General features: G+C 46.0%; 1 protein-coding gene across 1 annotated transcript in view; it reads right to left on the reverse strand.

The window, feature by feature from the left end:
• Nucleotides 1-24,588, reverse strand: part of TMEM131 (transmembrane protein 131) — a 2,512,175-nt gene that overhangs the window by 1,255,333 nt on the left and 1,232,254 nt on the right. Inside the window, exons 20-22 of the mRNA XM_069636582.1 lie at nucleotides 13,250-13,402; nucleotides 13,026-13,101; nucleotides 12,795-12,912 (exon numbers count right to left, since the gene is read on the reverse strand). Of these exons, the coding sequence (XP_069492683.1) occupies nucleotides 12,795-12,912; nucleotides 13,026-13,101; nucleotides 13,250-13,402 (347 nt within the window). The remainder of the gene's footprint in view (nucleotides 1-12,794; nucleotides 12,913-13,025; nucleotides 13,102-13,249; nucleotides 13,403-24,588) is intronic.

A 24,588-nucleotide genomic window follows, 5' to 3' on the forward strand; every position in this document is an offset into this window, starting at 1 on the left:
TTCTACCCCCTTCCATTCCTAATTTACTAAATATAAAATAATTCTCTGAGTTTGAGTCTTATCTTTAACCACATATGATTTACATGCAACGGTGTGGTGCAATTAATCCATCAAATGCCTTGGAGTTATAGTTACCAAAGACATTGAATCTACATTTAACACAAATGCTACTGCTGTACTAGACAAAACTCAAATCTTGGCCACAAAATGGTCCCTGTTATTTGTACCTTGGTGGGGACATCTAAATTCACTAAAATGATGCTATCTCCAATTTGTTTATATTTGTTATCCATGATCCCCATCACCTTTCTAAAATATATGAATATAAAAATGGTCAGTTTGCTGTTGTAGTTACTGTGGAATAAGACTCCAAAAATATCTCTAAGCAAACTTAAGCGTCCTAAGAGGTTTGGAGGATAAGTGTTGGCAGACTTCATTTCAGATCATAAATCTTTCATCCCTCACCAACTAGTTATTTTCATAAATAGTGTCAAGTTGGCAGGGGGACCCCCTTATCTGGTGTGGAATTGAGAAGTAATTGTTTTGCTCCTTTTCACATTCCTGAATTCCCAACTATGACCATATGGTCTAATTAGAAATTATTTGCAATTCTTTGATTTTTAAAGATTGCACGTAATGATTCTACTCCTTAACTACTTTACCTTTAACTGTAGATATGTATATATGGTAGAGTACATTTACCCCAATTAAAACAAATGCAACTGTAATTAAAAGATGGTATTGTAAAGGTATTGCATGTGTTAATCATCACAATTAATCCCCTTTTATACATTAGCCTTTGCACACTGATTAGATGTAAACAACTTTGATTTTCATATTAAAATTGCTACCATTATTATTGCAGCTTGGTTGAATCAAAACAATCCCTCCAAGACTGTCTCACTATTAAGAAAATGATTTAACAAAAGGTATCCAAACGGTACGAACTGTACAACTATAAGAATTGTGTAGATCTTTGTGAAAACAAAGATGTTAAAGACTGGGAAAATGATATGCAAATGCATTTAGTTTAGTTTATTTGCTTATATAGCGCCCCGAACCCGGAGGTATCTGGGCGCTTTTACTTGAGTAGACGATACTTGTTACAGAAAAACTGGCAATAATATTACCAGGACAGGTTAAAGGGATAGTCTAGTAAACATTTTTATTTAAAAAATAGATGGGCAACATAAAAAAGAAATACTAGCATTCTCTTTTTTAAAACTTCCTATGTAAAATTTTGAGCTATTCAAGCTCAAAATTTGCAAAAGCAAGCACATGGGTGCATCCATTTTGTGAAATGGAGGCCCTCCTGTGCTGGCTTTTGCTTTTGCGGCACTAATGAAGGAAAAGCCAGCCAGCTGTAGTAAACAAAAGCTACCGCTGGGTGGCTTTCCCTTCATTAGTGCTGTAGGCGGAGGACGGGGACCAGAGCAGGAAAGCTGCAGCTGAATCTCGGTAACTGCTATTTATTTTATTTTTTTAAATAAGCACTAGCTGCGTTTTTTTTTTAAGTTTTCCGGGCTGGAGGAGCCCGGAAAACTTAGAAATAAAACCGCAGCTTTAAAAACGTATTTATGTTTGCGGTCGCTTTTGAAGCGACCGCAAACATAAATACAACGTTATTGTGTTAGAAAACGCTGCGGTTTTTCTTTCCAAGTTTCTCAGGCTCCTCCGGCTCGGAGGAGCCTGAGAAACTTGGAAAGAAAAACCGCAGCGTTTTCCAACACAACCGCGTTGTTTCTGCCTGAATCTGCTTTCCCATTTGGGGTTCTCGGGCTCCCGGGAACCCCAAATGGGAAAGCAGATTCAGGCAGAAACAACGTGGCATTGCGGAAAACAACCGTGCTGTTTCTGCCTGAATCTGCTTTCCCCACGGGGAGCCCGAGAGCCCCAAATGGGAAATCAGCTGTAGGTAGAAACACTACGCGGCATGTAAACATAATATATGTATATTATTTATTCAAAAAATATCTAATAACAAATCATTAAAAAAGAAATACTCTTGCTGAAAACCTATTTACCACCTTTTCAACAAAGTAATGTTTTCAACAGGTCCAGCATCATCTTTTGCATAGTTTTCCTCTGCTTCTTCTGCTTCTTCTCATGGCATGTATCTTTAATCACCTACTCCCTACTGCCATGTTTTCCCCTGGTCATTCTAGGAAAACACTGACTTGATTGTTAAACACATCATACCTCCCAGAGCCCGATGAGGACACTTTACATATGCCACACACAGTCCACCATCAGGGCTATAACTATCACCTCTACTTTGATATAGCAATTTCCCATTCATTTCTTCTTCAACTAGATGTTAGAGCTCTTGGATTAAGCTTTATTATTGTCCATCTCCTGATCCCCCTGCCCCACTACCACAGAGTGTAATTAGCTTCAATGCTAGCATCTCTCACAAAACTATACTTGAAACTGGCCATGTGGTCCATCATTTAAATGCTTTCGATGTGCCTCCCAATAGCTCTCTGCAGAATGTCTCCCGAAGTATACTCCATTTTGCATTTGCCCATATACCACATCTACCATTCCTTGAATGCTACCAGCTCACCTGTGTTAGGGAGAATTCTCCGTTTAGGCTGAATTTCCTAACCTAGTGAGTCCCCCAGCAGCTTTGCTGGATTTTTGGGGTTTATTTTTTCTCCTGCCAAGAGTGAGACTCTTTTACCCTCACTCTTGGACATGACTTGAGAGTGTTTCTGTGACTTGCTATGTGCTTATGGGCTAGGGGGTATTTTTTTCCCCATAGGCTATCATTGGTTTGTGAATGTGTGTTACACAGCACCCTCAGTGCAGTAACACAGGGGTGTCATAGAGACCCCCAAACATAGACTCCACACCCTGGGACTGACTACTGTCTCCCTGGGTCTGTAAAGTCACCATTGACATTACTAGTCTTAACTTAGGAACTTAACCAGTACAAACCATCTTACTGTGGAAGTACTGGTAGGGGCAATTAGATTGCCCCTGGGTCTGTTGTCGAGGGGGTACTGTCCCGTCCCCCCTCGCCGAGTTCTGGCTGGTGGCAGTGGATACCACGGAAATATTCCACCGGAATATTTCCCAATGGGATTTCCCATTGTTTTTAATGCACCACTTTTTGGTGCAATGTTAATGATACCGCTGGTTTATTTATTTAATATAAATTCACCGGTTGGGATTTTTTGCCAGAACTCGCCGCCAAAATGGCGTCTAGGTTCACTTCAGTAACCCTGAACCCGAGTCGAGCCTTTGTTCCACTTTTGGCGGGCTTCTGCACAGAAGCCCTTCACAGTGGTGCCATTCTGTCTGGGTACCACAGGGGGTGTGGGAGGGGGTTTAGGCACCCTGGACTGAGTTGCCTTGCCAACTCATGTCGCACTCTGGTGTGATTGGCCCAAGTGGTGAGCCACCCCGCTCACCACTTAGCATGTTTGAGTGACAGCTAGGCTGTATGAATGGGGGTTTGCTGCATAAAAGCAGGGTTTTTGGGACTGGTTCTTCAGAAGTCGCCACAGGACCTAAGAAGCCGAAGAGGGAGAAGCCGAGCCGGCCTGCCAAGACGACACCACCGGTGGAGCCCTGCGGAACCGTCTCACCACTTTTTCCGACGACAGAGGAGATCTCCCGCCGGAGAGTCTCCTTCCCTTAACTGGTGGGGACAACCAGTTGCTGCCTTCTTTTCGCCGTCCCGAAGCATCTCGTGGCCGCCTTGCCTGTGCCAAGCACCCCGGCAACCGGGATACCACTTTTTACCTCAACCGCGAAAGAGGGGTAAAATCCTTTGTGACCGGAAATCTCCACGGCTGGTCTCATCCCTGGTAGTGCAACGACCTTCAGCTTTCCTCCACGTCGAGATCACCTCTTCCTCTGGACGACGCCGCGACTTGCACCCACTACCAGGAACAACTACCACCGCTGGAGGATCCTTTCCACTTTTAAAGGTACTGTGTTCCGCCCGGCTTCCCTTGCCACCGATTGTACGGGGTAGATTTAGCCCTCGGCTCTCGAACCTGGGTAAGCCTGGGACACCCTAACTAAACTTTTTCTAAGTTCAGTAAAACCTTTTCTACTCACCTGCAAAGACTTGTGACATTGTGTGATCTTGGGCGTATTTTCGACTGGCTCTCCCTAAAGCGGGCCACGAACCAATTCTCCTTGTTCCACAATTGACTGCCTTTTCTAACCTTATGTGAAAAGTGTTTTACCTTGCTGCTTTCATTACTTCTGCTTTTTCCCTCCCTTTTCTAATAACTTGTTGGAGTGCCATCTGACGTTAAGCGCTCACCTCTGTTTGGAAATAAGTGGTGTTAACTTAGACTTGTCCAACAAATGACTAGGGATGTACATATAAGTAATAGTGACTGTGTTTTGACTTACTTACCTTTTTCTGTGCTAGTGTAATTTATGAGTGTGCCTTTAAAATAAATAAGTATATACTTTTACACCTAGCTCTGGTCAGTGTTTGCTTGTACTAATGTGCCTCTGTGCCTATCCTGTATCCTCTATATACTGCCTAACTCTTCTTGAGGGAAGTCTGACTGCTCAGCCACAGCTACCACAGTGAATCTGTGTGGTACAGACTGCTACCAAGTGGGTTTACTGCCAACACCTGTAGGCTTAAATCTTTTGCAGTGGTCCCAGAGGGAACTGCACAGGTTTCTGCTTAACAACCTGCACTCCATCTGTATCTGCCCAAACACTTTTTTGCATGCTCCATTTTACCCTCAAATCCGGATTGTTCCTATTCCAGCCTTTACTCTCAGTATTATAAAAGCTCTAGATGTATGCCCATCCACCCAAGTTTAATTTACCCTTAATTGTATTCAAATAAAGAATTGTCTATCCTGAAAGGCGGATGGTTTTACTGCCAAGCTTCTCTATCCTCGCCCATCACTCTCGCTTTTCTTGGCTTCTGCCCTTCTCTGCTCTTGCATTCCTTCACTTGGTTAGCATAGTTGCTTGATGGAACCCTATGCTTTGACTCTGCTTAAAGGCCCTGGTAACGTGATGCCCCAGAATTGTGCATATTGCTTTCTGTTTCATCTTGTTTTCTACTCTCTGCCTTTTCTTTTTTATTTTTTTACAACAGACTACCATCTTACCTGACATGTTCTGCTGTCTAGATAAACAATGCAAATTAATACTTCGAGTTCTCTACTTTGTCACACGCGAGTATTGTTTTCAACACATTTCAGTATCTGCAAAATTAAGTGGCTAAACGTCTTGTATTTGCCTCTTTTGGACATAGTAGGTTATATATGGTACCTCTTTTAAGACCCAAGTAAAATATTTGGCACCATCAGCTGGTTCTCAGAAACGTTTCTCCAGCAGACCACATAGAGCAACTGCAGCATCTAGGTCGCACAATGCTCCTGCTCCTCTGCCCCCAAAGTCTAGCTGGGCCGCACATACACAAAGTACGCCATGCCCCAGGATCTCCTATTTCCCCTTTTTTCTCCCAATTGCTCAGCAGCATGAGGGAACTGTTAAGGGGGACATCAATCTCTCCAACTGTGGGGTAGGCTGGGAGGGCAATGTGCAATCTGTGCGAGGACAATGCATCAGGAAGAACATCACCAGAAGTAATGTGTTATTTTAAATCGATTGCAACCTTTTACAGATTCATCATAAATATTATCTCACAGCAGTATCAACTGAAATGGAGGGAGGAGTACAGCGAAGGGGGTTCCAGGTCTTCAGTGTGCTGCAATTAACCATGCAGGTCTTCATCACACTTCGATTTGCTGCGCTGTGCCTCTGCCCCTGTCTGTACCTTGAAAGGGTGATTTCCCCCCCCCCCTTTCACTCCACAACTGCCTCTTCACAACCCTATTTAGAAGGGCGGTCTGCTTCTTCACTCAGGTCTCTCTTCCTCCCTGCCCTTCCCTCACTTACTTACCTGATTCAGCACTGAGCGCCGGGCCACCTACTGATCCTTCTGGATTTCCTCTCCACCACTGTCTGCCCCCTTCCTGCTCCACCCACTCGTGGCCTGCGCATTCCCCAGTACTTTCCCTACATATGTGCCCGAACCGTCATTTATGGCAAGGCAATGGCCCTGTGGGCTAAATCTACAAAGGTAAATGCCTGCGCTGTAAATGACAATATAATCAGACATGCCAAAATGTGATGAGAAGTCTCGGACTATCACAACAAAATTATTTGAAGGATTGCCCTGCCAAAATGAACATCTTGAACAGATAGGGAATCTAAACATTAATTTAGGTAGGAAATGTGGCAGATGTTTCCACCTGACTTATCAAGCGCCACATCCCCTCACTGTAGAGCATAAGTGTCAATGAGGCCCAGGGTGGAATGGGCACGAGGCTCTTCCAGCACTTCTCTACTTAAACTAATAGCATTGTGAAATACAGAACAATCCATCTAGAAAGTGCTTGCTTCAAAACAGCGTTGCGCTTTTCACCTCCGTAGGCAACAGAGTGTCACCTTGTTTAAATCCTTTGTCCTAGCCATATAAAAACGAAGCCCTTTTGGGATATGATGGAGGAAACCTTTCCTACTCTTGATGGATGTGGAGGTGGGTAGAAGACATAACTGATTCTTTTGAGAAAGATGAAATTCAGAAATAACCTTTGGTAAATAGAAATGTCTGCTTTAAGCGTTACCTTTTCCTTGAGAATATTAGATATGAAGGCCTACACGAAAAGGCCTGGAGCTTGCTCACACTTTTAGCCAATGTGATTACTGCTTAAGATTAATTTATAAAACAGCAGCTTAATGGGTCAAGAATACATAGGTTAGAAAGGTGACCTTGTTAAAAATGTCACAACCAGGTTGAGATCTGAAGCGGGAATGATGAACTGCTTTGAAGGAAACATGTTCACAAGTCTCCTATACTTTGGATGGATGGGTAGATTTAAGTGCTCCGAAGGTCCAGTAACACCAATCACTGATTTGACTCTGAGGCCAGGAGAATCTCTGAAGCTTGAGTTTGTCCTTCCTTAGGACCTTGTTCAAGAAACTCAGTTCCAGGATGGGGAGCAGACCTTCATCCTCGCTCAGCACCAGGAAACAGTGGGGGTACCATTCCCCTCCGCACCCTCTGTAAATCAGCTCAATTTCTGCATTCACCAGCACAGAACTGACTTCCTGCAGGCGGAGGGCAGTCTGGAGTCTGGGAAGGAAGGGAAGGCAAAGGCCCTGGGACACCTATTGGGGCATCCACTTTTCCTAAGTAGTGGAAAACCATCCTTTAAGTATTGGGCTACATGTCCTCCCACTGGAGAAGAGTGAGAATTCCCAAAATACCTTTTGCAGTTGCTGCAGAGGAGGGAACAGTGCCAGTGGTAACTGATTCTTTTTGACCCTCTGCCTCATCCCAGGCTATGTACCCTAACACTGCGCATATTGTGCCGCACCCATCTGAACTCTTCCTTTTGGAGTCAATGCCATACAATAACTTAAAACCTGTATTTTCCAGAATGGGGTCGAGGTAGACATACTAGTGGCCTGCGGTACTCTGCACGGCCCGCACAATTATTTTGCGGTACCCTTGGAAACTAAGTTTCTCTGCCTACTCATCTGCCTTGGCCTCAGAGAGACTCATTTCATTTAAAGGCATGTCAAACAGCTTGGCTTGGCTCTCCGGAGCAAAACCTGAAGTTCCTAGCCATGAACGCCCCTATGTGACCAAACTGGAGCAAGCCACACAGCCTGTGGCATCAAGCCCAGCTTGCAGAGCTTGACACGCTCCCTTCTTTCCTACCCGATATTAGATTGTTGAAACCATCATGAATCAAACCCTTTGGCAAATGTGCTGTAGCTACAGAGCCCACGCCCCCAATGCATGCAAGTATTTTGCTAGGGAGCAATAAGTATTGGTCGCTTTGGAAATGCAGAGGCCTTCGTCACCGCCTGGACCACCAAACAAAGATGTGGGGTGCTTTAAAAAAAACAGATCCATCACCTGCCTGTACTTGCAGACAAGTTCTATATTCTTTGACTGAAGGAGTGGTGCAGGTTCACTGACAAAGCTGTAGCACCAGGTCATTTAAAGCAGTATCAAAGGGCAGGAGTATACTTGGGAAAACTTTGGCCCATAATGTTGCTATGGTCATACTGCATGACCTACCTCACTGGTGCTTCCCATCCCAGGGATTGAACCACCTTAGCCATTGTCCACTGAAAAGATACATTAGGATGACTATATGGCATGGCTTGCATTATTTTGAGATCTGGCATCTTTCATGTCCTCTGCTACGTTATCCCTCCCATTGCCACCATAATGGCTGCATTTTGTAGAGAATAAAATCCCCAGGTCATCAGAAATCGATAATATACCCTCGAAGCAATGAGAGTGGAGGCCAAAGCGGATCTTCAATCACCGATAGTAAAACCTCAAAGCATGAGGCTCCATATTTGCCCATCAGCAAAGGAACTTGAGGAGTCACTGTGCTTGAAGCTGGGGCCAGACTCAAGATCTATAGCATACAGCTGCAGCCCTTGATGGTAGCCCAGCTTTCATTTGAGGGAGGAGTGGGTCCCAAGGCGCCACCACCCTTGAAAATAGGTCCAACATAGTTTTGAAAGCTCCCACTGTTCTGCCAAAGAGAAAATAGTGGGGAATTCTACATGTGCTCTCTTTAGTGTAGGGGCAGTGGAGTTGTCCCATTTGTTGCAATGTCTCTTCTTTTTACGAGATGAAGAGAAGGAAAAATGGTGAAATTCACTCCTTGAGGGAGATGACTATATTTTCTGTGCTTTTTTCTCAACTCCATGTCTGAGGAGGGACCCTTATCAGTACTCGGCTCTGTGACTTTGGAAGTCCTGGTCTCTGAAGAGTTACCACTTGGACGGGGTACTGTTAGGTAGAATTCTCATTTATGGCTAATTTCCCTTACCTAGTGAGTCTCTCAGCAGCTTTGCTGGATTTCTGGGGTTTATTTTTTCCACCTGGTAAGAGTGTGAACCTTTTTCCCCACTCTTATATGTGTTTTGCCAAGTGTATTACAACTGTTTGTGCGATCTTGGGCTCTGGAGCCACACCACTCCATGAGCCCAACTTTTTGTGTGCGTTACACAGCACCTTCAGTGCAGTGACACAGGGTTGTCTCCAAGACTTCCCGCTGACTACTGTCCCCCAGAAACAGGTAAAGTTGCCATTTACTTTATGTAGTCATTTAAACTGCAGACCCAGTACACCCCATTTTACATGGAGTATATTGGAAAGGGTTAAATCCTACTCCTTTTTGACTGGGCCTCTTGGAGCTTTGTTTCGCTACCTTAACACTAAGACTTGGCTGGTGGCAGTGGTACCTACCCTATCTTTTCTACCGCGATTATAGTATATAAACGTGGTACTGTTTTAGGCTATTGTATTAGCCTCGAACTTAAACCCGCTTGACCAAATACTTTTTCTTTTGGCTCCGGTTGGGATTTATCGCCATTTCTTTTTGTTAAAGTCCTTCTTGTGTTTTACTTTGCGCTGCAAACCAGGTTTGCTTTCTTTGTTTGCCGACCTTTGGCGGGCTTCTGTCCAGAAGCCATCCTTTGGCGTCTGGGTGTCTAGGTGGGCTGAATGAGAGGGAGGGGTTTAGTCATCCCCTGCACAGGGTCTCCTTGGAGACCCAAGTCGCACTTTGTATTGATTGGCTGAGGTGGTTGTCCGGGCGTGACAACCCCCCTGCTGAGTGATTGACAGCCAGGCTGTGTGAATGGGGGAGTTTGGCATAAAAGGCAGGACTCTTGGGCTAGAAGTCAGAGTCACCACTGGAACTGCAAGGAACCGAAGAGAAGCGGAGAAGAAGACGGCTGCTGCAACTCCTGAGTCCCGGTGAAGCCCTGCTGCAGTCCTGAGCTACTACCCTTCAACGACAAGAGAAGATCCAGTCCGGACTCTTCTTCCCTTGAGCCTGGTGGGATCAACCAGCTCCCCTTCTACAGCCAGAGGATCCTCTTCTTGGTCGAAATCGCTGCACACAGCTGTAGTGGGCCGGATAGCCATCTGAAGAGCCTCTCCTGTTTTAAAGGAGCGCACCTTTTATTTACCGTTGCTTTGCTGCTGCTGGCCTCATCCCTGGGTAGTGCAGATCGCTCCAGACGACGTCCTTGTCCCCATGACTGAAGCTCCAGGAACTGTGAGTCTGCAGGAACTACCAGGAACAACTGCCATGGCATCAGCTTTTCTTCAAATGAATAAGGTACTGTGTCCGACTTAGAGGAATTGGGGTGAACCCTTTTCTCCTCACCAAAGGCTTGTCCTTCCCTCTTATAACTTTTGCCTCCTTTTCGACAATATCTAAGTACTCCTGGCAATCTCGAATCGTTAACTGTTCTAACCTTGTGATCCTCAGCAACAGGACCCCTGTCCCATTTGACACTGGCGCAGGCCTATTGACTTGTATCTAGTATCCTCTGATTCTATCTGCCTTGACAAAAGTATTGCCAAGGATTTTTATCCCCCATTTTCTTGTGTTAATTCATGTGCTAAGTGTGTTTGACTTCAGTAACATTTCTTCTCGCGGGTACGCCTTTTTTCGTAAGACCGAACGGTCATTACTGTCAAAAAGTGATCGCGTATTAATCCACGGTAACGTCTGTTTCCCAACACCGGTCGTCAAATCCAATGTACTTACCTTGAATTGAACTGCACAACGGGAATTGGTTGTGTGTAGTATATTTGAAGTGTGATTTTAATTTAATAGAAGTAAAGTGTTTTAGGAACAGATGGTTTAAAAATAATTGAACTTATATTTTTTTAACCAGAAACCTTGAGTCAGTGTTTGCTTGAGTCACAGTAATTGCAGTCCTTTGCGTAATCTCTACTACTGCTCATTTGCTCTTGAGATAAGTGTGGCTGCTCCGCTACTGCTACCACTCTAACTGTGTAGTACAGGCTTGTACCAAAGGTGACATTGTACTACCACCTGTAGTCTTAATCTTGTTCTGTGGTTCCTAAGGGCGCTGCCCAGGATTCTGCCTAACAGGTACCCCGTAGGGACTTGGATGAGGGCTGACCCAGGGCCAATTTGGCTGCAGTGCCACTCAGCACCTTCAATCTCATCGCTTGGCACAACCTGCAATCCCAATTATCACTGGTCCATTGCCAAGCGATTAAGGCAAATGGTGTGAGTAACAAGAACCAACAACTAAAAATCACAATCAGCACACCGCTTAAACCCACAGGCCTTTTGGGTACTGGGCACCGTGGGGAATTTTAGAAAATGTGTCTCAGATAAACAGAAACAGACATTCCGGACAGTGTGTGGAGGGCACAGGAAAAATAAACTTAGGTTATGGGGTGCAGTACACTGTATATCTGGGCTGTCCTGCGTCACTTCCTGAACTGAAGTACAGAAACATCGAGGGAACTAGACATTGGAGTTGCACTACGCAACTGCTGAAGAAAGGTTTCAGAGAACCAGCTGACACTGCCAATTATATCTAAGATGATTAATCTTTTGGAGGAAACAACGCATTCCAACTGTACTTTATGAGCATGCTTAAAACATTTCATAAGGGTAGAAGACCATAAATGTACTTTTGGTGATTTGTGGAGCAGTCGCTTCAAGCTTTATTTTGTGTGTATGTTCTTGTATCAGTAATATGAAAACCGTTCGAACTCCACAGAGTTCCCTAATTGTTCTGCGTACAAGCCCCACTCCGTGAAGCGTCTTTCCTAGATTTTTAATGCAGTAATAGCAACTTTATAAAAGGATGAAGTTACAGGAGGACTCTACAAGGCACTGTGTTGTGCAGATTCTTGGTAGTACACGGCTGTAGTGATGTACCTGGAGGTTTGTGGGTCACTTCTCTCATTTAAGATGGTCCTCGTGCTAGGTTCAAGCATGCCCCAGGCACTGATTGCTTGACTATTAACTTTGGGGCTTGACAGCCTTTGGAATGCATTCTTTGTTATAACATTGTGCAGCTAGTTTACAAGTAGCACTAGCACGTTCAAAAAGAGCTACACATCAGAAACTCTCTGAATGGGCTTCACACCTCAGCCCCGCCACCCCCGGCCAGTATTAAGGTTACTGACAGCCCATACTTTCAAGGTGCGCTGTCAATAGAGTAAAATGAATATATAATTAACATATTAGTAATTTGGCATCAATGTGCTTGGTTACCAACATATTTCAATAGTATGCAAAGTCTGACCCTTCATTGTGTTGGTGGGTCAGTGGCTGGTTGTTGGCAGGACCCCGAAAGAGACATTTTTGTCAGTTGGGTACGAGGTATCTGAACATGACGGAGAATTAATGGGTTGAGATAAGCACGTTTTTATCTATGTGATCAATATGCTTAGTTAGGACCTACACCTTGTGACAAAACAATACACAAGATTCAGAATGCAAATAGCCATTCTATTTCAGAGTGACTTTATAATGGATTATAGTATTTTCAAGTTGCTATTGAAAGCAAGCAAGTAAGAAGTGTAGGAGAAAAGTAAAACAATTGCACATTCATGGTTTTACATGGAAATATGTATACCTTTTTATATAAAAGTAAAGAACAGACATGTGAATTTATTATGCACGTTGTGTCATAGTCGTTCAGTAAGTTATAAAATGCTAAAACTCAAAGGGGATTTTTTCTCAAATCTTCTAAACCGTCATGTTTTTGTTTAATCTCCTAAAGTTTGAAGAAAGATGAAATCACCAGGTCTACACCACTTGCAGATTGCCCCTATGCACACTCGGCTACAGGCTTTCAACCCCACCTCCCCTCCAAATGGTGCAAATAATAAGGCATACACTAATGCAACACTGCTGCAATACAATTCTAAATCTCAATACTGAACAATGTTTGCGAATTGCATGTAGGAATATACTTACATATGGCTAGAGCTTTCTTTAACTTCCGTCCACTTCCTGAACAGATTTTCATGCAACTCCCAATCTGAATCCCATATGTCTTCTTGCATGGCCAGAATGTGCTGCACTTTGGGTTCAGCTAGGTAGAGAAGTCAAGTCCATAAATAAAATATACTATTATTGTAGTATTCCTACTGTTTCTCACAAGAGAATTCATTAAAACAAATATTGTTAACAGTGTATGCTACTTACATTTGAATAAGAAAGGAAGGCCCACATAACAATGATCTCCACATTGTAAAGCAGCATCAAAGTATATATTCGCAATCTGCAAAGTAAGTTAAAGCACAAACAATCACATAAAAGGAACTACTAATAACATATAGTTACACATTGCAAGCTACATGAAACAAATAGTTCAAGAGAGGCAACATTGTGTTTGACAAAGCCAGGCAGAAAGAGGATCATTCTCCTACCTTTGATTTCTTTCCAGGCTCCAAGTCTTCTCGATTACTTTTTAAACGCTTGTAATAAAACCTCAGGTCTTCTGATATGGAGCGTATCTGCTGTATTTTAACCTTCTGTGAAAAGGAACTCATTATATTTAAGCTTTGATGAACTAATTTACCCTGAGGAAAAGAAAGAAAAAGCATAATTTAACAAGCATGACTTATTTTTAACAATTAGATATCAAGTTCAAACTAGAAAAATTAATTATTTAGTTGGGCTTTATACAGAGTGTCTGAAGGGGCTTCGGATCGCATTCATAGTAGGGCGAGTCATGATCTATTTATCACATTTTCTGAACAGGCTGAAAGCAAAGTACAAGTTACTCACTGTATTGAATCTCATTCTCTTTAGCCACATATTCCTTATCTCAGAGATAATTCAGGGTAGATAAATTGAAAATCAATCTGAAGCGCTGTCCTCCGATTCACCAGGCAGTACTTTTCTACAATGTCTAGGGTTTACTGCTGGCAGGTACTTCGGATTAGCTGGGTGAAGGGAAGGGGATAATAAAATAAACAGAACTATTGACTCAGTACCAGAGTCAATATGGTAAATTATTCAGAAGTATTGTCCCCTTTCATGGATTCACATGCAAACCCTCCCTCCGTCCCCTCTGCGGCTCTTCTTGGTCATACTGCCACTTTACGTGCTTAAAGTATCTGAATAGATGGAAGTGGAAGCGTTGGACAAGGCCTTACCATGGTTCACAGGAATGAAGTTCATGAACAGTTGAGAAGTCTTCCGAAAACTCTTTGTGCGTGTCATGTAGAACTTCAAGGCACGAGAAATGTCCAGCGAGTGCAGGGCCCTTTCAGCAGGTAACGCCAAAGGCTCGTTGAGGTGGAATTCCGATTAAGCATAAAAGAGGGATGAGTCCGCAGCACCACCCTTGATTCGTGGAAAGTCAAGGATGGCTGTTTGCAGCATAGGTCCTGGATCTCACCTACCTTCCTGGCAGAGGTATTGGCCATAGGAAAGCCGTCTTCCAAGAGAGGAACTTGAGAGGGCGGAGTGATGCATAGGCTCGAAGGGCCCCCCCCCCCCATGAGCCTCGTCAGCACCACGTTGAGTTCCCACGCCGGGGCAGGAGCCTCACCAGCGGGAAAGATCAAAGCAGTTTTTTGACAAACTCCTTGACGAGCCGGTGAGACCAAAGTGAAGATCTTCCTGGAAACATGATGTAGCGGGAGATAGCCGCCAGATATACTTTGAGGTGTGTGCCAGTCCGGCCTTGGCCAAGGATAGCAAGTATGGAAGAATCTGCAGTGCCATGACCCTCAGAGTGGTAATCTTTGGAGACCGGCAACACATAGCTAAACGCTTCCACTTGTGACCGTAGCACTTCAAAGTCGACGACGCCCTGGCCTTGGTGAGGACCTCCCTACAGTCCGCAGGCAATTCATACTCCAAACTCTAGGGCTGCAGGAGCTAAGCCCTCAGGTTCAGCGATCCTGTGTCGGGGTGAAGGATTGCGCCTCCTTCTCTGGTGAGAAGATCCGGAACCACTGGCAGCTTGACCGGAGGCGACGCGGACAAGCTGGCAAGCTCCGGGTACCAAATCTGCCTCGACCACGCCAGGGCAATGAGTATCATCCTGCATTGGCACTGTCTGAGTGCGTTGATGACTCGTAGCAGGAGAGGAAACCAAGGAACTGCATACAGAAACAGGCCTTCCCACAGGAAGGAGAACGCGTCCCCCAGGCTCCTCCGTTGGTGGAATCTGATGGCAAACATCTGGCAATTGGAGTTCGCCGCCGTCGCAAACAGGTCGATCTGGGGCCTGCTCCACTTGACGAAGATGTGGTCCACATGGTCCAGCCGAAGTTCCCACTCGTGGCAGGAGTACAATTCCCTGCTGAGGGAGTGTGCAATGGTGTTCTTGACTCCCGCTAGGTGGAGGAACGAGGAACATCTCTTGTCCGACGGCCCGGCGCCGCAAGTCCTGTGCTTCCTTGAAGAGCGCCGGGGACTGAGTGCCCCCCTGTTTCCTAATGTAGAACATTGTGGTGGTGCTGTCCATGAAGATCTTCACCACCTTGCCCTACAGATACGGAAGGAATGACTTGAGGGCCCGGAAGACTGCCTGTCGCTCCAGGATGTTGATATGGAGATTCTTCTCCTCCGGCAGCCACAGGCCTCTGGCGTGCAGACGCTCGTTGTGGGCTCGCCAGCCTTCCAGGGAGGCGTCTGTGGTGACCGTCTCCTGCTATGGGGGCTTTGAAACCCCAGGCAATGATTGAGCGTACCCCCCCACCTTATAGCCCAACAGAAGTCATTGAGCGGGATCTTGTACGCGAAGCTTCCAGACACCTATATCCAGCGAGCGTCCAGGAACTCCTGAAGAGGATGCCTCTGCAACCTGCAGAGCCGGATGAGGTAGATGCAAGACATCATGCCGAGCAACGACTTGATGGTTTGCACTGTGGCGGTCTTCATCGACAACAGTCGCTGCACCTTCCATTGAATGGCAGCTACCCTCTCCTCAGAGGGTGATGCCAGGCAGGATACCTTATTGAGTGTGGCTCCTAGGAACAGTGTGCTCTGCTATGGTATCAAGCAGGAATCTGGATAGTTGAAGGAGAATCCCAAATCCATCAGCAGCGGCTACGTGTGTCCGACGGCCAACTCTCGCGAGGGGACCCAGATGAGCTAGTCATCTAGGTACGGGTATACGTGTATACCCCGTAGATGCAGATGAGCCGTGTTAGGGAGAATTCTCATTAACGACTGATTTCCGTTACCTAATGAGTGCCTCAGCAGCTTTGCTGGATTTCTGGGATTTATTTTTTTAACCTGGTAAGAGTGTGAGCCTTTTCCCCACTCTTAATGTGTTTTGCTGTGTGTGTTTTCACTTTTTGTGTGATCTTGAGCACTGGAGCCTCACCTACTCCATGGCCTCATATTTATTATGTGCGTTACACAGCACCTTCAGTGCAGTGACACAGGGTTGCCTTTGAGACTTCCCACCGACTCCATTTTCTGGGGATGACTACCGTCCCCCAGAAAAGGGTTACCCTAGTCACTTTAAACCACAGACCCAGTACACCCCATCTTCCATGGAGTATTGGAAAGGGTTAATTCTTATCCCTTTTTGTCTGTGCCTCTTGGAGCATTGTTCCGTTCCCTTTACATTAAGACTTGGCTGGTGGCAGTGGTATCTACCCTAACTTTCCTACCACGATTATCTTATGTAAACATGGTATTGTTTTGGGTTATTATATTAGCCTCGAACATAAACCCGCTTGACCAAATACATTTTATTTTGGCTCTGGCTGGGTTTATTCGCCATTTCTTCTTGTTAAAGTCTTTCTCGTGTTTTTCTCTGCGCGCAAAACCAGGGATGACTCCTTTGTTCGCTGTCTTTTCGCGGGCTTCTGCACAGAAGCCCTCCTTAAGGCGCCTGAAAGTCTAGGTAGGCAGGCTGTGAGGGAGGGTTCTTCGGACCACTGCCATGGGTTCCCTTGGTAACCCAAGTCGCACTCCTGTTTTACTGGCTGAGGGGACTGTCCTTGCCAGCACAGCCACCCTGCTGTGTGAATGAGAGCCAGGCTGCATAAATGGGTGAAAACTGCATAAAAAGCACGTCTCTGGGACTGGAAAGGTAGAGTTGCCACTGGAACGAAAGAACCAACGAGGAACTGGCAGAAGAGGACCCCTACAACGATTGAACCGCCCAGTGAAGCCATGCTGCAGGTTTGAATCTTCAGAATCCGACGACAGAGAAGATCCTCCAGGAAACTTCTTCCCTTGAGCTGGTGGGACCAATCAGTTCACCCAAACTACAAGCCAGGACCCCTCCTCTGGTCGAATTTGGGTTTTAAGGAGCGCACCTTTTATTCGTTGCTTTGCTCTGCTACTGGTTTCTTCCCTGGGTAGTGCAGGACCGTCCGGTCTTCCTACTTCTGATCAGTCTGACAGTCGCTTCAGGAACCGTGAGCCTGCAGGAACTACCAGGAACGTCCGCCTCAGCTACAGCTTCCTTTCCGTTTCAAGGTACAGTGCAAATCCGGTTGTCCGTTTCGTTCAACCGCGGTGAAAGTGTTTGAAATCTTTCTCCAATCCGAGGGCTTGTCCTTCTCTTCTCTTTGAACTAACTTTTCTACCAACCAACCTCGTCCGGAAACCGTGCCACAAACATTACCGCAAACCAACCTCAACTGTGTGATCTTGAGTAAAAGACTTTTGACCCATTGGCTTTGGCCCTAAGCCTTTTCTACCCGATTCCATCTCTGTAGTTCCTCTTGTTCAATTGCCCTGAGTACTTACCTGTTGGTTTGACCTAATTTCTAATAACTTTGTTTTTCCCACCCTTTTAAATTGCTGGAGTGCCATTTTGCGAGCTTAACTTGTCTGGAATTTAAGGGAAGTGTTGTGGTGTATTAAAAGTGTGATTTTTAGACTGCTTATAATAGTGTAATGTTATACAACTGAAGAGTGAAATAAATGTATATTCTTTTACTTGAAAACCTTGAGTCCATGTTTGCCTGAATCACAGTAATTGCTGTCCTTTGTGTAACTATTTGATACTGCTCACTTACTCTTGAGATAAGTCTGGCTGCTCCGCTACTGCTACCACTATAACTGTGTAGTACAAGCTTGTACCAAAGGTGAAATTGTACTGTCACTTCTAGTCTTAATTGTGTGTGGTGTTCGCAAAGGGCACTGCATATAATTCTGCCTCACAAGCCGGTGCCAGGCACTTCGTGAGCACTCTGGGGGCCGACTTCAAGCCGAAAGGTAGGGCCTTTGATCTGGTAGTGCTGTCCCTGCACCACAAAATCGCAGAAACCTTCGGTGTTTCCTGTGAATGGGGACGTGGAAGTATGCGTCCTCCAGGTCCAGCAACGTCAAGAAGTCTCCTTTTTTCCAGTTGGCCGTGCACGTGTTGCAATGTGCCCATCCTGAATTTTTGGGACTTGAAATATTTGTTAGGACGACGCAGGTATAGAATGGGCCTCCAGCCCCAGGTCTTATTTCTGGCTAAAGAATATCTGGAAAAGACTCTGGGGCACCGGAGTCGCTGGGGAACTAGCTCTATCACCCCTTTGCGCAGCATGGTCCATAACTCCACCAAGAGCAGAGGGATGTGCTGCTCCCGACGGGCCACCGGAGGGATCTGCGGACGCCTGCGTTGAAACTATAGGGTATGTCCTTGGGCAACTGTCAAGCACCCATCCGTCAGCGGTGATCTTTTTCCACTTGATGACGAACCTCGTCAGCCAGCCTCCCTCCCTCCCAACAGGGTGCACGGGTGGGGGCCAACATCCTGGTCAGTTCAGGCCTACTTCGGCGCTGGTGTCCTTCCCTGCGGGCAATGGCGACTCTGTCCGCCGCCACCTTAGGCCTGGGAACGGCTTCTGTAGGCTTCCTGGGTCTTTCTGGAAGGCTGACGGTACGATGCGGAGAAACCTTTTGAAGACCTGCTTGACTTTCCTCTGGAGGAGCGAAAAAGAAGAGTGGTGCTGCTGGAGGTTGCTCAATGAACGGGTCGTCTCCGTATCCGCCTTGATGGCCTGGTGGGACTCGATGACATTCCCAAAAAGCTTATCTCAGTTGAAAGTTATGTCCAGGACCTTCGCCTGTACCTCTGTCGGAAATTCGTTGCCTTCATCCAGCCTTGGCGACAAAGGCAGACACTCTTCCCAGTCTGCTGGAACCCTGTGTCGGCTATGTCCAGCGCCACTGTGATGGCGTGATCCGACGCTACCTCCCCTTCCTGGAAGAGAGCGATTGCATCCATCCTCTTGTCGTCGGGGAGGAACTCCAAAATCGGACACAGCTTGTACCACAACTCCCTGTCACAGCTGGCTAGGATTGCCAGCGCATTGGCCTCCTTGATGGTGGACGTTGTGGTGTAAACCACCTTCCTTCCCATGGCGACCATCTTCTTTCCATCGCTGTCCGGAGGGACTGAAGACGATGAGGACGCGTTAGCAGACCGTTTCCTCGCGGCTGCTGAAACCACCGAATCCGGCGACTGTTGCGACCTTAGGCACTTGGGTGCAGATTCCGGCACCAAGCACTTCTTTTCCAACCTATCCCGTTTGGCCTGAGCTGTGCAAGGGTTCTTCAAGTGGGCCAGGCCCTCCTCCCAACTTCGTACAGAAGGGGCACCGCCATGATTGTATTCCTCCTGGCCTCACGCCTCTGGTACAAGAAACCCGCCTTCCTGGTTTCTTCGGGCACAAGCTGGAATAGCTCGGAGGCTCTGGCGATCATGGAATGGAACGACCTCACCTCATCCGGTGGGGACGCCCTAGGCTGTGGAGACTGCGCTGTCCGCTGCGACAATTTCGTTTGTCGTGCCCCTACCCGTCCCTGTGCCCGTGTCTGGGTCTGCTGGGGTGAGGGAGCTTGATGTGGAGGCTGAAATGGGGGTGTCGGATGATGCTTCCTCTTCTTCGCTGGCGGCCGATTGGGAGTCTGGGGGACCATCGGAACCAGGCCCTGTGGCTTCTTCTTCTGGATCTCCGACACAAAGATGTGGAGGGTCGACAAGATGTCCTGAGACACATCCCTCGGCTGAGCTGGTGTGATCGGAACACTTGGGCCCGCGCCATTGTCGCTGTCGTCCTCTTGCACGTCCTCGTGGACCGTGTGTAAGTTTAAGGACTCCATGTCCTGGGCTGTTCAGCCTTTTCCTCCTCCGTCCGCGGCTTAGCCAGGTTGGACGATTTCTTTTTCGAGGAGGAGCTCGAGTGCCGGCTGGCAACGGAGTCGGGGTGGTGTCGATAGAGCCGTGTCACCGCAGGACCCGCTTCCGCGGCGACCCAGGTGGACCGGACTTGCAGTTCTTGGCCTTGGTCTTGAGCCCCCACGGATGAGGCACCCTCAAAGGACTTAGAAGACTGCTCCTTGGACCGGCCGTTTCTAGGTGAGGCATGACACTGCTCGGAGCACGGGGCAGAGGCCATGGCGTTCAGCCACACCACCAGTCGACTGTGCCGATCCTTCGTTGTCTTTTTGGAGAAACCAAGACATATCTCGCACTCTCCTTCCTTGTAGTCTGGATGCAGGCAGTAGAGGCATTGCAGGTTCTCGTCTTCGACAAACACATTCCATAGCCCGCACTTGGCACAGGACTTTCAGAGGGATCTTCCTTCCTTCTCCTCCGTCATGGTCAGAAGGCACGAAATAGGCCCAATGGCCTTCTGGAAACTTTGACGATCTTTGCCCTTGAGGGGCGCTGAAATTCACTGACAATGGATCCTCGCTGTTGGCAGATGAAGCAGAGAGCACACAGGCTCTTTAAGAACAAAAATAGAACCGTTTTCTGTCGGAAACACGAAAAAACGTAGAAGTTCACAGAACATCCTCGAGTACAACCAACGCTGAAGTGTGCAGTAAAATCTGAAGGCGGCTGCCAGGGGAGGGGCTTAGGGGGAGGACTGTCATTGGATGGGAGCGGTATGACAAAAGAACAGTGATTGGATTTAAGGAGAAATACAGTTTGTAAGTGAAAGAGAAACTGTTTTCTTTTACCAAGGATTCCCAGCCTGACGACGGTGAATATTCTATGAGCATGTGAATCCATGCCAGACCCCATGCTGGAGAAGTTAGATTACAAAGAAAACCCATAAAAGGGATTGCAGCCCAATTTATTCTTGAGGATATCTTGGCCAAATTGGATATTATCCTTAGGATTGAAATCAATTGAGCAGTGCTGGACAAATGAATGGGTAAAGCTGTTGTATCTACTCTACAGATGACCAATAAGCATTTGAAATGTTGCTGAAGTTCACTTAGCTCTGATGACATGCTTATGTTGCCCAACTACAGTAGTGTTGCTTGAGATCATTGCAGGGTACTTAACACTACAACTGAGTGAGCAAAAGAGGCTTTGATGGTTTGTTTGCCAGGGTAAGGGCACCTGCATGACACAAACAGTCTAGCCAAATATAACTCCTTGGAGCATTTAAAATAGAATTTGATTACATGGTGTGATCATATCCCACTTGCTAGAGCCATGCCTCTAACCTAGAGGCAGTTTAGAGTCTGGTGCTATGGCAGGTTGTGCTACAGAAAAAAGTGTGTATCACCAACACACAATTTAGGGGGATCTGTGCACTAAAGCAAGTGCTCTCAGGTACCTGACCAATTTTCTGTCAGTCACAATATTGTTATAAGCTTACCAGAAAAACTCTGTGTGAATAATCTACATTAGCATAGGCCTGCACAGTTTTCATTAGAACCAACAAGAATTTACATTAACAGTAAAATGGGTCAAGAGCTTACAAACCGTATGAACTATTAGTACCCGGCGGCGGCATGGTTTTCGGCCTACAAGCCAATGAGGCGGCTCAGAACAGGGGTGTTACCAAATGGTAAAGCCCCCGTTCCGAGCCTCCTCGGAGCTGGAAGCCACAATAAGCCCCCGCCAGCTAAAGAGTGACTGCCCTATGCTCCCGTGTACCCATCCCCTGACTCCCCTTTTCCACATGTTGAGTTACCACCCCCACCCTACTTACCTGCAGCTGCATTCTCCCTCACCTGCATCGGGAGCAGTAGTGTTCCTGGTGCGTCCCCGAAGCACGACTAGGTGTTATGGAAAGAGAGAAGGGACTACGTGTATTTCCCTTTTTAACAAAGTTTTGGCAATACATTTGCATGGTTTAGAGAGCTGTACCATTCCGTCCAATTATCAATATGTCTTCATATATATTTTCACATTGTTTAAATTGAAATGGCTTCTTCAAACATTTCAATGACTTAAAACAATTGGTGCATTAGCAAAGAGAAGGAAAATAAAAGCTGGTCGGCACTCCCTCAGTCGATTGGACCTTAAGATCGATAAGATTACTCTTTCTTACACTAGGTATTCACAGATACTACAGTAGTGTGATTGGGCCTCATTATAAGTTTGCCGGTCCGGGAACTACGGTACTGGTAAGCTTGCTGGTACCGTAGTTCCCGGACCGGCAAACTCTGACCTGGCGGGCAGAGCGGCACGGTGCCGGTGCATCCGGATTCCCCATTACCATTGAGCCCTATGCGGCTCAAATGGGAACGGGGAAGAATATATTCTGGCGCCCAGGAATGGGCAAATACCGGGTCCAGCAATGCCATAATGACCTGGTTATTGCCCATTCCTAGGCAGCGTAAAAAAAAAAGAATACCGGCGACAGCCGTACCTGTATTACAGGCACAGCTACCGTCCTCCCGTTGACTTCATGTCAGTATTCACAGCAGTCTAATTTAAAGAATTAGGAGAGATCCGATTTATGGGAGTACCACCCTCAGGGATCAGGAAGGACCTATGAGGAGAGCGAACAAAGGAGGTGATAACCCTATCTCTTCCAGCCACACTCAGGTAAGTGATGTGCCTGTTATTAGAAGGCAAAGCCGCTGCAACACTTAATACAAATATATATGAGTGTAATCATGACACTCAGTTAATCAAAAACAGGAAGGTACAAATGGGAAAACATGCAACAAAAGCACCTTAGAAAAACCAACCACTAGATAATAACAAAACTAATTTTATTTATCTTTATAATAAAACCGATTTAAGAAATCAATTTAGGCAGATGGAAAAAACATTGTTCGCAATACATGTAAACTTAACTATAGCAATTGATATATTATTTTCATGAAAAGTGCAACAATAAGTATTTAGAGGTAGAGCCCTGTTTAATTGAATAAGCTCTATCAAGAGGAAAAAACCTCTCAGATGTCTTAGGTTTCTATTTGTGAGAGTCGACATATGTTTCGGCTAAAAGCATCCTAAAAAATCAGGCAATGTACAAAACAATTGTCTGTTGATGCAGGTGTAGCTGTATTCAGGACACGGGACAATAGGGCGATAGAACAACTTTGGTGGTGTTGAGTACTTCTTGATAGTCGCACTTATTTGACAACAAAACCCACTATATGTTAGATAGAGTAAGAGAATTGCGGTCTGCTTAGCAAAAATTGGCCAAGGAGAAGTTAACTTTTGATCCCAATGAGCAGAAAGGGATCTATGTTTAATGCTGAAATGGTTGTTATTTATAAAAAGTTGACCATGATGCTCATTGGCGAATGGTGCTATATCCAAGATACAGTGCGTCTCGGGATTCGCGTTGGCCATTACTAATTTTATGGCTAACGAGGAGAGTCCACTTAGTAGCAGCTGTATTGCAGAGGAAACGGTACGTTTGTTAAAAGATGCTTGTGGTCAGAGTTGCATTCAATAAAGGCTCGACCTTGTAGTTGCCTGTAAACGATCGTGCAAACAGTGTCTCTGGTCGACGCAGACTACAAGCCGGCGTCAAGGTCAAGAAAGGGGCGTGGTGTTCCGCGAATTCCGGACCAACGGACGTATCGGGCGCGTCAGCTGTTGTCGTCAGGTCCACAGTATTCACAGCAGTCATCCAAAATTGTTTTATAGGTAAAACAATGCCACCACTTTCAAATCTGTGGTTATACACCAAATGTAGCTGCAGATTCAGTACTTTCTGCACCAAAACCTCGTCCTCTGACAAATCTCTGATGCCCACTTTTGTGGGGTGCTGCAACAGCAAATATGGTGTCTCGCCCTCGCAGCTAATGTTCCAGTGTGGGGCGGGATTTAAGTACGGTTGTGAGTGCCAATCGCATTGCATCATGGAGCAGGCCTCTCTCTCTCGGTGTCATACACTGACAATATATCTTACAACCAACAGACAAGCCATAGGATCATGTGTCAGAGAAAAAATCTGGCCGATATTGCTTAAAATTTTAAATCCGTAAAAGGGGAAGTAGTCATTTGTGTCTTGGTAAAACATACCAAGTACAAAGAAATAGAGAGTGCATTGTAGTTTCTGTAAAATCATTATCGCAGTCACAGGCTAAAGGCTGCTCAATATCCCATTTCCTTCCATTCTAATATAATGGTAACTGCAAAAATCTAATTTTCACAATTAAAATCCTAATTTCAAAGCTCATCTAGGCAATGCGCACATCTAGGCAATGCAAGTCCCTATCCTCATCAGAGAAGAGGTTAGGAAAAAAGGTTGGAAGTACGATTTCCTGGTTTAAATGGAAAACAGAGACCACAGCGGGTAAGAAACTTGGGTGGGTTCGAAGAACCACCTTATCTTTATGAAAAATGGTGAAAGGTTCTTTCGCCGCTAGCTCCTGGATCTCACTGACTCAGAGCCAACGTCAGGCCTACTAACAAGGTTGTTTTCCAGGTGACAAACAATGTCGATCGATGCCATTGGATGAAATGGTTTGTGCGCTAGAGCTGCTAGTACCACAGAGATCCCAAACCGGACGATGACGAGATGACATTCTAGCAAGACCCTGTGTAGATGTCCTTTTACTATTGAATTGACAGAAGCAG

The sequence above is a fragment of the Ambystoma mexicanum genome, chromosome 7p, assembly GCF_040938575.1.
Source record: "Ambystoma mexicanum isolate Mex_15411 chromosome 7p, UKY_AmexF1_1, whole genome shotgun sequence".
NCBI classification, from domain to species: Eukaryota; Metazoa; Chordata; class Amphibia; order Caudata; family Ambystomatidae; genus Ambystoma; species Ambystoma mexicanum.